Source organism: Thunnus thynnus, chromosome 11 (assembly GCF_963924715.1).
Source record: "Thunnus thynnus chromosome 11, fThuThy2.1, whole genome shotgun sequence".
Lineage (NCBI taxonomy): Eukaryota > Metazoa > Chordata > Actinopteri > Scombriformes > Scombridae > Thunnus > Thunnus thynnus.
Genome location: NC_089527.1, coordinates 17,995,707 through 18,007,327, shown reverse-complemented (window position 1 = coordinate 18,007,327; position 11,621 = coordinate 17,995,707). Strand labels below are relative to the sequence as shown.

The 11,621-nt window shown below is 40.0% G+C and overlaps 1 protein-coding gene across 1 annotated transcript; it reads right to left on the bottom strand.

Moving 5' to 3' along the window:
• Window positions 1-18: 18 nt before the first annotated feature.
• Window positions 19-11,621, bottom strand: ttc21b (tetratricopeptide repeat domain 21B). Its single transcript, XM_067603483.1, has 29 exons — window positions 11,428-11,621; window positions 10,934-11,063; window positions 10,727-10,837; window positions 10,469-10,635; window positions 10,238-10,360; window positions 9,754-9,911; window positions 9,013-9,097; window positions 8,760-8,858; window positions 8,435-8,627; window positions 8,235-8,332; window positions 7,768-7,968; window positions 7,402-7,531; window positions 7,159-7,316; window positions 6,632-6,856; window positions 6,150-6,388; window positions 5,629-5,701; window positions 3,988-4,098; window positions 3,768-3,906; window positions 3,560-3,666; window positions 3,160-3,348; window positions 2,833-2,943; window positions 2,659-2,740; window positions 2,425-2,575; window positions 2,172-2,333; window positions 1,841-2,036; window positions 1,297-1,521; window positions 1,005-1,125; window positions 847-914; window positions 19-758 (listed from the first exon to the last, which is right to left on the bottom strand). Exons 1-29 carry the CDS (start codon window positions 11,446-11,448, stop codon window positions 681-683), a joined length of 3,951 nt encoding a protein of 1,316 aa, XP_067459584.1. The 5' UTR covers window positions 11,449-11,621; the 3' UTR covers window positions 19-680.

Sequence of the window (11,621 nt, the reverse complement as noted above, 5' to 3'; positions counted from 1 at the left end):
CAGCAGACCAGAGACATCTTCATGTCTAAATAATTTCATCTTTTAATGCTGAAAAATGAGAAATACACACAAACAATCCAACAATATTTTACACAGATTTTCATATAAATGAGCATTAGGAAATCACTTGAAAGACAATAAGAAGATATCATGCATCAGATTGAAAATAAGTGATCTGATAGATAAGGGAGCATGTATGCATTCCTGATAAATAAAGCTTAAATGTCCCTTAATACAGACTATTCCCCTCTACTATATCTTTTTGTTTTTAGGCTCAAAAATGAGAAGTTTGGTACTTGACTTTGGGAGGAAAGAGAAAAAAAATGCTTTCAGTTGTGAATGTGCCTGAACCTCTGTGCACTGTGTTTTCCCTCTTGATTGCCAGCACCCAATTATTCATATACTCCAAAAAATGTACATAGCAAGTTGAGTGGTATCCCAAAGAAATAATAGAAATAACTGCACATTAACTTGTCAGTAAAAGCCGAACAATAAAAATGGATTCCATCAAAGTAAATAATTTTATTGCAGAGACCTTGGTTCCATCTCTCTCTCTCTCTCTCTCTCTCTCTCTCTCTCTCTCTCTCTCTCTCTCACTCTCTCTCTCTCTCTCTCACACACACACACACACACATATACACACACATAAACATACACATACACACTCGCAGGTCCAACTCTTAAGATCTCAGGGCAACGCGGGCTTTGTCCAGGACATCCTTTCTAATTCTTGGATAGTTTGGATAAGCAGCCAGAACCTGTGGATGGAAGTAAAGTTGAGTCATGGTGGGAAAAAAAAAGATCAAAGTTCTTAAGACTCTTGGCACCCATAGTTCTGACACCCACCTTATGACACACATCTATGGCATCAACATGCCTCTTTGCTTTTAAGTAGTTGAAAGCAAGCTTGTATCCTGAAATAAAAAAACAGACATTACATTTTTGAAATACCTTTTGTTCTTAATAAATAAATAGAACCGGACATGTGATTTTGGTTGACATACCAATATTTGGATTAGTCTGATTCCCATATTTCCAAGCCAGTTCATAGTTGAGTGCTGCATCACGGAACGCCTGCTCTTTTTCCATTATGTAGCCCAGATATTCATAAACTTTACAGCATGACTGCGGAAAAAAAGTGCAATTATTATCACAAAGAATTAAAAAGCATAAAAATCGGCCTCCGCATTATAAATCTCCAAAATAAGGGGGGGGGAAAAAAAGGTTTTGTGTGAATTGGATGGCCTCGTAACAAAAAAAATTATATTTCAGCAGTGACAATATTTTCAGGCTGACCTTGTTATGATTTAGGCATCTCTTTAAGAGGTCCGCAGCCATGTCATACTTCCCCGAATGGATGTAGATGTCTGCCAGGAGCAGCCAGCTTTTCTCAAACTCATCGGCGTCAACAATGCTCCAGTTCATCTTAGCTATGCGTTTGAGCTGGTTCCTGGCTCGGGGAGTTTGTTTTAGTATCATGTAAGCTGTCGCCATGGCCAACAGGGCTGGCACGTGGTCTTTCTGAAATCAACCAAAGAATCCTTGTTAGACAGGATGAATCTGAAAACATCTTCCCCAACTTTTCCCACTCCCATTTGTTTACATCAAAAACATACTGACTTCATTTAAAGTGAAACAATACTCAGAACATAGTAATCGCAATGACTTATACTGTACACAATTCATTTAAGATTTGCCTGATACAGTGTAATGAGTAGTTTATAACCAAATGGTATGACTGATGTTAAGAGAGCCTGAAATAATTGACAGTTCCTGGTGTGGGTATATTTACACAGGAGAGGGTGATGTAACTCATGCACACCATCTGGAGTTTGCTTACCTCATTGTTTGCAATCTCTGTGAAAACAGTGAGGGCTTTCTCTACATTGGCCTTCTGTTTAGTCGCCAGAAAGCAGTAGTTCTCCAGGATGCGGAGCTGTATGTGTCCACCCGGTGTCTGAGGCTTTAACTCCTTCAGAAGCTTCTCGGCTGTTCTCACAGCAAGCTGCTCCGACTCCTGCTTCTCTGTGGAGTTCCTGATGAGAAAAAAGAAGTTGAAGCATGTTAGCAGTAGAAGCAAGTCTGTGAACTGTAGGGTTAAAACACAATATATAATGAGGAGTCGAATCTTTCAGTTACTATGCTCCATACTATTTATTGAGTACACATACCCAATTTCACCATCTAAATTCTCAAATACTTCTCCTCCCATGGTGTCATTGTCAGGATTTAAGTAGATTTCAATCATGTTATACACAGCATTTTGACCCCAATCATTGTCTTTCCGTGCTTTGTTGAAGTGTCGTAGAGCATCATTGGGTTCTCCTGTGTACCTGAGCAGCAAGCACAAGGTTAGTCACATAATGTGCAAGACTTGAAACAGATGTCCCCGTAATCTCAAGAAAACACTCTTAACAGACTTACCAAAGATAAAGTCCTTTGCAGTAGTTAAACCCAGGATCAAACCTAGTCCTGGAAGAATGTTTTTCTGCCATATCAAGAAATCTTGGCACTTCTTCCAACTTCCCAGCTCTCCGCAACAAGTCAATAAGACGTGACAGTGTTGGGTAGTTGTCTGAAAATAACAGGTGCAAGTTATTATGCTTTGAGAGATGGTAGTGTATTAATGTCTTAAGAGACACGTGGCGATTTTTGCACCTGGTTTGCGCTCCAGGAGTTGTTGAAAGTGGAAAACTGCCTGTTCATAGTCTTGCTTCCTGAACATAAGGTCAGCCATCATCTAAGAACAAACATATGTTAAAAGTAAGCTCTACAAATAAATTCCAAGAAAGGTTATGGTAAAACATGTGGTAAAAGACAGACAGAACAAACCAGAGTTGCATCTTCGTTAAACTGGTCATTCTTCAAAATGATGCTGCATTGCTCCTGGCACGCGTCTACCTCATCCAGAGTAAGGTAAAGCCGTGCCAACTCCAGCATCACCTAGGAATAGGGAGACCATGATTTTTTTTTTAGATGATGTGACAGCAATCTTTGTGAAACAAGGCACGATAGATAAATCAGATCTTTTGCTTAAATCAAACTAACGAGGATCACAACATTTTATAAATAAAGGGATGAGATTCTAAAAAAGATGCCAGGGCTTGTCAACCACAGCTGCAGTGAGTACACAGGACGTTTTGATTCAGCTGCACTGACCTTGCGATCAGTCTCACAATACACAAGAGCTTCTTTGTAGAATTTGACTGCTCTCTCATAGCCCCTCTGACTTGTGTAGTGTTTAGCGATCTCGGCGCAGATCTCGGCAGCAAGCTGCTTCTGCACGGGGACGGCGTCAGGCTGCTCCAACTGCACCCGTTTCAGCACCTTGGCCTGCACATCGCGGGCCTATGAACAGCATAAGCGCAACCGCAATAACCTATAATCATCGTAATCACCTCCATAAAAACAAGTAATAAAACATGATTACAAAAAAAAGGTTGCAGAATTTGGTTACTGAACAATAAGGAGCGCTTAGAAATAATCACATAAAAATTTGGATACAAAATGCTAACAGATGACTTTTAGTTTTAGAAAACCAGAGAAACTAGAAACTTACTCTTTGCAGGGAAAGTAAAGCTTCTTCAGTTTTGTCAACCTTATTTTGGATCTTTGCCAACAGGACCAGATAGCGGCAATCATCTGAGAGGGCTGGTAGTTCATTCACTTGGTATATCCAAAGAAAATGTTAAATGTTAGAAACATGATGTCAGGAGTCCTAGTAAAGAGAGTTCACTGTGTGTGGAGTACCGTGAAGTCATTAGTACCTGGCTCATGGTCCAGAGCATCATGCAGGACTCTCTCACAGCGCTCATACTGCTTCATCTTCATCAGCAGCTCAGCCAGGTCATAGCGCAGGAAGTTCTGTTGCTCAGTCTTCAGGGCAGCTTCATAGTAATTTATCGCCTGTGTAACAGCAGCTTTGTGTCAACACTGGGTTTCACTTTGAGTGGATCATGTTTATCTTTAAAAGCGTTCGATACAAACCTTGACGTAGTTATGAGTCTTGACCAGAGCTTTCCCGATCTTGCTGGCTAAAGCACCATCTTTGGGGTTTTTCTTCAAGGCATGCTCGTAAACCTCAATGGCTTTCTCTGGCTGAGGATAAACACATCTTACCGTAAGTGGTGTGATGGTTTGTTGTTGCTTTGAAGTTTTTGTAAATATTATTCAGGGAGTCTAATACATGTCATTATTTATAAAATGTGGTGAACACATGGTAAACACCTCAAAGAGCTGTTAAATTAAAAGAGATAAGATCTCTGAAGAGGCTCAACTCACCACCCATAAAATCATTGAATGGTACATTTTGGCTTTTCGTCTGATTTCATTAGTGAGAGATATGTAGTTTGTGTTAACCGTCTCCTTTCTTGTTTCAGATATTATTTTTGCACCTTTTGTTTAGCTTATTAATTAAAACACCAAGCTGCTTCAGGATAGTGCTGTTTGTTTTATACTGTGGTCTAACAGTTTTTCCTACAAAAAGGCATGAGATGACTAAATAATCACTTCCCATATTAATTAGATTTAGTTCATTTATTCTTCCCTATTTAACATTCTGAGTTGAGCATTCACCTACAATTATGGCATTATTTTTTTCTTATATTATTAGCCCTATTTCCTCTTTTATATAAACCATACATATCATACTGTGTTACAATCCTCTAGTTTCCACTGACCTGGTGATAAGTTGTTTATTACTTTTGTTAAGCTTCTGCTTATATGGAATGTGCTTCTAATGTTCCTTTGCGAGCCACCGTGTGCATGCAGTGAGTGATTTTAAAATACTGTCATACATTAATCACGTGTTGATTCTTGTTTAATCGTACACATGGATGTTTTTGCTGCTACTATTTGCTCTCTCTCTTCATTCTTAACTCATTATTTGCCAGAACATTTAACTTTTTCTCAACTTGAACACTAAGTTATCTACAGTTTTTCAGATTTTCCAGCAAGTGTCTCTCTGGCCACATCCTTCACTGTGTTTATAAAACTACTGACAGTTACTGTACAGTAGAATGATTTCATCAATACATTTGAACAAAGCCAAGAGTGGAAGTAAGTGGAAATTTCTGAGAACCTCACACAGTGATGCGATTACAAAAGGCTTGGGGCAATTCCTGCTAACTTGCTACTCTAAACTTGTGCAGAAGCACTGTGGAGTGTTATGTTTTGTTAGATTTTACAGAGAAGCACCCCCAAAAATATTCAGTTGTGCACTGATGGTACTAATCATCCAAGGTAAAACCTTTGTCATGGACTACATTACAGTTCCATCACAGCACAGCAACAGGGGAAAGATCAGAAAACAGCAAGGCTCCTTAACATGAATGGTAAGAACAGATATATAGAAATACAATGAAACACAGAGGCTACACATTTATGTCTCTTCTATTTATAATCGATCAGAGAAGGACAGTTATTCACTAAACCTTTGACTTAAGCTATTTTGGAAGCGGAATAAAAGACTTTGCGAAAATATAACTGTGATTAGACTTATGATTAGTTTATTTGAAGCATGCAGCAGCTTTAATGCCACTCTAACTGAGTCAATACCCACACAAATCCATTGTTATGTGATAAAGACAATATCTAATCAGACACAGATCCATTGCATCTCCCACTTACCTCTTGAATGTTCATGTAAGCATCACCCAGTAAGAGATATGTGTGAGGAATGGGCAGCTTCTCCACCATTTCTCTAGAGAACAGGCAGAGATGTTACATCACATATGGTGTACAGTACTTCATTATGTTGACATATGTCTCTGTTGGTCTGAGGTTCAGTCATGCTTTACTACTTCTCAGCTGTCAATTGAAGTAGCATCAGGGACCAGGAGGAGACAGGAGAGAGCTTTGCACATTTCCTCTTTACTGCATGGATGGCTTCAGTTAAGATTTTATCTGATTTAGTTTAAGCTTGTGGTCTTCTGAATTTTACTTCAGACTCAACTGGATGAAATGTTAGGCATCCTAGAGTCATGTATTTAATTAACTTTCAGCCATTACTGTTCAGACAAACATTTACAGTGCATTAGGTTTCAGACGGAGTATCTTTGCTCAATTGTTCAGCTGCTATCTTACATCAAGATCACTTGAAGATTTCAGTATACTTTCTTTGTTCATTAGGATTCAAATTTACTGCTCACCTGTAACAGCTCGCGTACAGACGTTTCTCTTTTCTGTGGTTCAGATATACGTCTGCCATTTTCTCCTTGGCTTGGATGTAGTAGGGCTGCTCAGGAGTAATGTTTCTGAGCATACTCAGTGCCAACTCAGTGTCGCCACGCAGCAGCGCCAGGTCTGCATTGGCAATAGTGACACGCAGCTCCTCAGGAGTGCCCGAGAACTCATTGATGGCATCCTGCATTACCTTGGCGGCTTCATGCTGAAACATTAAATCCATTTGTGAGTGTGTAAGGTATTTTTTCCAAGTCTAAGCATACAGTATGTTGAAACCCATGAACACTATTGGAATGAAAACCTTTAACAGTAATCACAATAGAGTAAAACACAAAAATATATTACACAAACCATAAAGAACAACCTCTAGAGTGCTTTAAAAAAAACTTTAAATTAAACGGGATAACATCATATCCAAGCTTTCTTATGTAAAAACTCACTATCTTACCTGTTCTCCGTTGAGCCACAAGGCCTCAGCTAACTCCAAGAAGACGGAGACACAGTCAGCAGGACTCAGCTCCATCTTCTTGATCTTGGATTTGGATGAAGATCCGGCCCGGCGGACCCCTGGAAGACTCATGGCCATCTGCAATGTCTGAATAGCCTCCGTCAGCTCACCCATCTTCTTCTTTGCCTGAGCTTTGATCAGGTGGTACAACGGATGTTCTCGAATCTGAAATGGACGAGAATGCAACATACAGTCTTTGTAGTTAACCAACATCAATACTGTGCTGCTCATGTACATAAATCTGTGGTAGAGTTCTTGATTCAAGCAAGAAATAACTATCTTGTCAGATACAATATATCCATCTGATGCTATTTTTTCTTCTTTTTATGTATGACTTTTGTTGTATTAATATGTCTAACTGATTACGAGCTGAAAAGCTCCTAAATGTCAAAGAAAAAGGTGGCAGAACTGCAATGTATCTGCACATTTTGCTGCTGATATTACTATCATGCTGATGGTGATCTTACCTCAAAGTTATGGCTGAGGCAGAGTTCAAGTGACTGGGAGCACAGTGTGAAGTTACCCTGCAGCAGATGGATCTGTGCCATGAGCAGATGAGCATCTGCATGAGAAGGACACTGGTCCAAGCAATGATGTAGACCGCTCTGAGCAGCATCAATGTCACCTGAACAAACACAGAGGCAATGCAGTTTAAAATAGCATCTACAGAAAAGCAACCAAATCATATTTATTTCAAATGTAGTGCTCACCAGACTGATATCTGACTTTGGCAAGCAGGAAGACCCCTTGAAGGAGACCTGGTACAATCTTGACCACTGTATCCAGCAATGTGGCACAGTGCTGGAGCTGAGGAGCAGGAGGGTGGCCCTGGGCTGGAGGCTGAAACATCAACAGTAAAAGTGTTATTTATTTTTTCATGATGAGTCTTATTAAGAGAAGTATGCATACCTCTATCATAGAGTGCCATCCCCAAATCTGTGAAGTAAAACACAATCCCAAGTGGCAAAATACATATAGAAGTTACTGAGGCACACTTGCAGTGACTACCTTTAAGGCCAAGAATTTACACAGTTTTTTAAAGGACCAACAGTCATTGATGAGTCTCCAAGTCGTACCTTAGCAGGACACAGTGCAAGATACTCTTTGACGATCTCCAACAGGAAGTCAGGGTTCAGCTTCTCAAAGTACTCCACTCCCAGAGGTAGACCCTGGAGTGTGGAGAAGTGTGTGTCCACTGCATCGTTCAGCAGGTTGGTCACCTCTTCCTGGGGTTGCCGCTTTCTCACTGCCAGCACTGCACGCAGGTAGAGTAGCTCCTAATGCGGTTTAAAAACAGAATTACAGAAGGAGAAAAGCAAAAATGGTTTGATGTCGGAAAATAGACAGAGGAAGGTAGAAAGGAGGAAAACTCGACAAGGGCATTTTACACAAGACGATGATGAAAGACATAAAAAATAGTGTGGTTAGTGCTTTGAAAAACAGTTGACTGTAAATAATGTTAGGTCTCATCCTCTACAATACTTTTAATATTGTAAAAAACACTTCATGTTGCCATCTATCAGCATTTATAAAAAGACATTACCCCTGATTTCCCAATGGACTGTTGAATCTCTGTGAGAAATTCCAACTGTTGCTCTGCATCTTCAAGGTGGCCCTCTATCAGCTGGCAACGAATTATACCTGTGTAGAGAAAAAATGCTATATCTCAAGAATTTGTTTATAAAGTATGTATAGAGCTGGAGTGTAGGCATGTAGGCATCATTAATCATTGTAACATGTTACCAGTCAAAGCAGAAACACTAGTTTCATCCAAAGTCATGGCAGTCTTGTACCACTTCATGGCCTCTTTGATTCTGCCTTGAAGCACCATCTGGTAGCCCAACTCTGTGGCTAAATCTGAGTCCCCCGATGCCAAAGAGAAAGCTCTTTCCACCATTCTGAACGTCTGCTCGATCACTTTCTCATTTCGTCCACACTATAAGGAAACAACAACAATAAATGCAATAAATGCTGAATTTCCAAGAATGCAAGTCAAGGACCTCTTCAGTAAAAAAGGCCCAATACTGTAGCATCAAGAATGCAGACAGAAGATAGAAAATAATCTTACAACACGGGTGAAGGCTAGAGACATCCTGTAGAAAAGCTCAGGGTTGTGTGGTTCCACAATTTCCAAGCTGGTGATGAGGTTTGAAAGCTGCTTTGTTGACTGCCAGTGGGGGGGGGGGGGTAAAAACAGTTTCTGTAAATTGACCAGCACTTTACCACTGATCCATCATATGTAACTGTGAGTATTTCACATTTTATTCCAATTCCTGCTGATTTGCTACAAGTATGAACATGCGAAGGTGTGTGAACTTTACCTCTGTAATATCTCCATCTCTACATAAAGAATGTAGAGCTAGCATCTGTAGGGCCTCCAGGTTATTTTTATCCTTCTGTAAAAGCCTGAAATATGACACAAGGCCCAGTGAATGAAGTCCATCTCCTACACTTAATAAGCTTGGATGTTTTTGATTGATAGACATAGAATATCTGATACTGCTGCTGTACTGTGTTAAGCTCCCATACAAATAACATTAAAACTAAAAGGAACTGTGAAGTCTGCCTAAGGATGTAAAGTATACTGTTTGCTGGTGGGATCCCTCTTAATTCACATCTCAGTGAGGGCAAGGCTCTGAAGTTGGTGCAACCTGAGTAATCACTCTTCCCCCTGTTCAGCAAACCTGAACCAACGCATCTTTCGAATGGTGTTAGACTCCAGCACTTTGGCTCAAAGGCCTTTTCATGCTGTCTGACACTGGCGTCTGTCCAGAGGGGCGAGGACAAACAATAGCTTAGTCAGTATACACTGGTTCAAGGCATCACGCTAGTGTTTCATTTGCACTTGAATGCAGAGCCATTTGTAAAGACAGACTGTTTTTTTTTTCTTCCATCCCTGGTGGTGATTGCAAATGTTTCCTGCTCTTTCTGATCTCACCAGAGACACTGTAAGTGTTTCTTGTGCTTTTGTTAAAAATCTGGGGACAAGTGCTCAGATAATCTTGCAGTGAGGCAGATGTGACCTCTTTGTATGATTTGACAGAAACCTCCTAACTGATTACCTGTGTGCTGCATCTATGGTTTGCTCCCAGTCTTGAAGACTCAGCAACAGTTTCATCTTCTTGATGAGAGCAGGCAAGAACCCAGGGAAACTAACAATGACTTGATTAACCATCTCTAATGCTCCGGAGTAGTTCTGACGATATTCATAGTATTGTGCCTAGGACAGACAAACCATTACGTAAGGTGTATGATATGCACAGGCTAGTAAAATACATGAATCTATATTAATCATTACGAATGAAACATCTACATGTCTAAAAGTAATAAACTTATCAAGAACAACAATGGATGCAAAGTCTCAAAAGTTATCGAGGAATAATCCAATTAATGTCCAAAGGAACTGCAAGACACTAAAAGTACACTCAGCACAGTAATGACAAGGGACAATTTAAATCAAAAAGTGACTCAGGTGGACACAATAAGTACTGCAGGAGGCATAGGAAATTGAGAATAGTCAATATGGAGCTGCATTTCCTATCTCACCTTTCCCATCAGGCCAAAAGCATCTTGTCTCTCTTTCAGTCCCTCATCAAAGTATTTTCCAGCCTTTTTGGCATAGGCGTCTTTACCAGATGTCACATCTATCCAGGCTTTCAGAATTATCCCCTGAACAACAAATAACAGTCAGATGAGAAGCCAGAATGCCCACCATATCATAAGCATAAAATGGACGAGTAACAGTTCTCAGACATATGACAAGAATGCAAGTCTCACCTCTCTAGAGCCATTGGAGAGTTTGATCATTCTCTCTGTGTACTCCCTTGCTTTATCATTTCGCCCCAACAGCCAGAGAAACATCCCAGCATTGTACAGACTCTTGGGAGATGCACTTTTACGATCCTCTTTGACCTTAGCATCAAGTTCTTGAATGACTTCCCTGTCTGTGAATGCAAACACACTTATTAGAATATAACCAACAAGTGTGTACAGTCCTGGGCAAACACCTGTGACAAGAGGACTTTGCTGGCTTACCTGGGTTTGTCTTTTTTTTCTCAGCATAGACAAGGGCCATTAACGTGCAGAGAGATACATCTCGAGTATCTCTTATTGTGTCCAACTCTATTGTGGCTTCTTGAATTTGATCTGTGGTGAAATAATGGCATAAGCGAACATGTGACAGAGGGCAAAGAGACACTAGAAGGCTCATGCTATGATTTTATTTGATTCTTTCAGGCTTACCTTGCATTAGGGTGCCATATGCATGCCAAAAGCTGTAGATAGGATCATTGCTGAATTTCCTCTTAGCAGCTGCTGCAGCGTTTACAGCGTGACTGAAATATTTTTCATAGCAATGGTACCTGATCAAAGCCTGAGGGGAAATCAATGTACTGTTAGTAAACAGTAGCAAAAAACTCTTTGTAAAACTCGCTCTCAATCACAAGCTGCTCGTTGAAAAGCAAAGTTGAAAGAGGAATCCTGCATTTGACGTTAAGCTATAGTACATGTTAGCTTAAGCTTAAGTAGCTTCATTTACGGTCAACAGCTTAACATTTTGAAAGGTCTTACGAACAGTCCTCTCTCGTTTAACCTAGCTACCGTTACATATCTTAGTAGCTATTAGCTACCTAACATCATTTAGTTTACTAATATTATTTAATTTACACAGGGCGAATCTCCACTTTAATATGGAGCCTCAAGTAGCGTTATTGAATCATTAAAACATGTTCACTTACCAATGTCTCTTCGCTCTCCATCTTGACTGAGACACTTTATGCTTATACAGTAACTGACGGGTGAATAAATGCCGATTTACCCTGTTTTCATTGTATAAAAGGATAAGAACACTATTATTATTGCAGTTTTCGTTGTATTTTCGCCATATTGAACTAACTCCTTTTGCGTTGTTCCGTAACTTAGTAACAGCAAG

Coding starts and splice junctions, on each gene's coding strand:
- ttc21b (XM_067603483.1), bottom strand. CDS start 11,448: ATGGAGAGCGAAGAGACATTG. Junction 4,099..5,628: donor CTTACATGAACATTCAAGAG/GTAAGTGGGAGA, acceptor GTTTATCCTCAG/CCAGAGAAAGCCATTGAGGT. Junction 1,522..1,840: donor CAGAGATTGCAAACAATGAG/GTAAGCAAACTC, acceptor GGTTGATTTCAG/AAAGACCACGTGCCAGCCCT.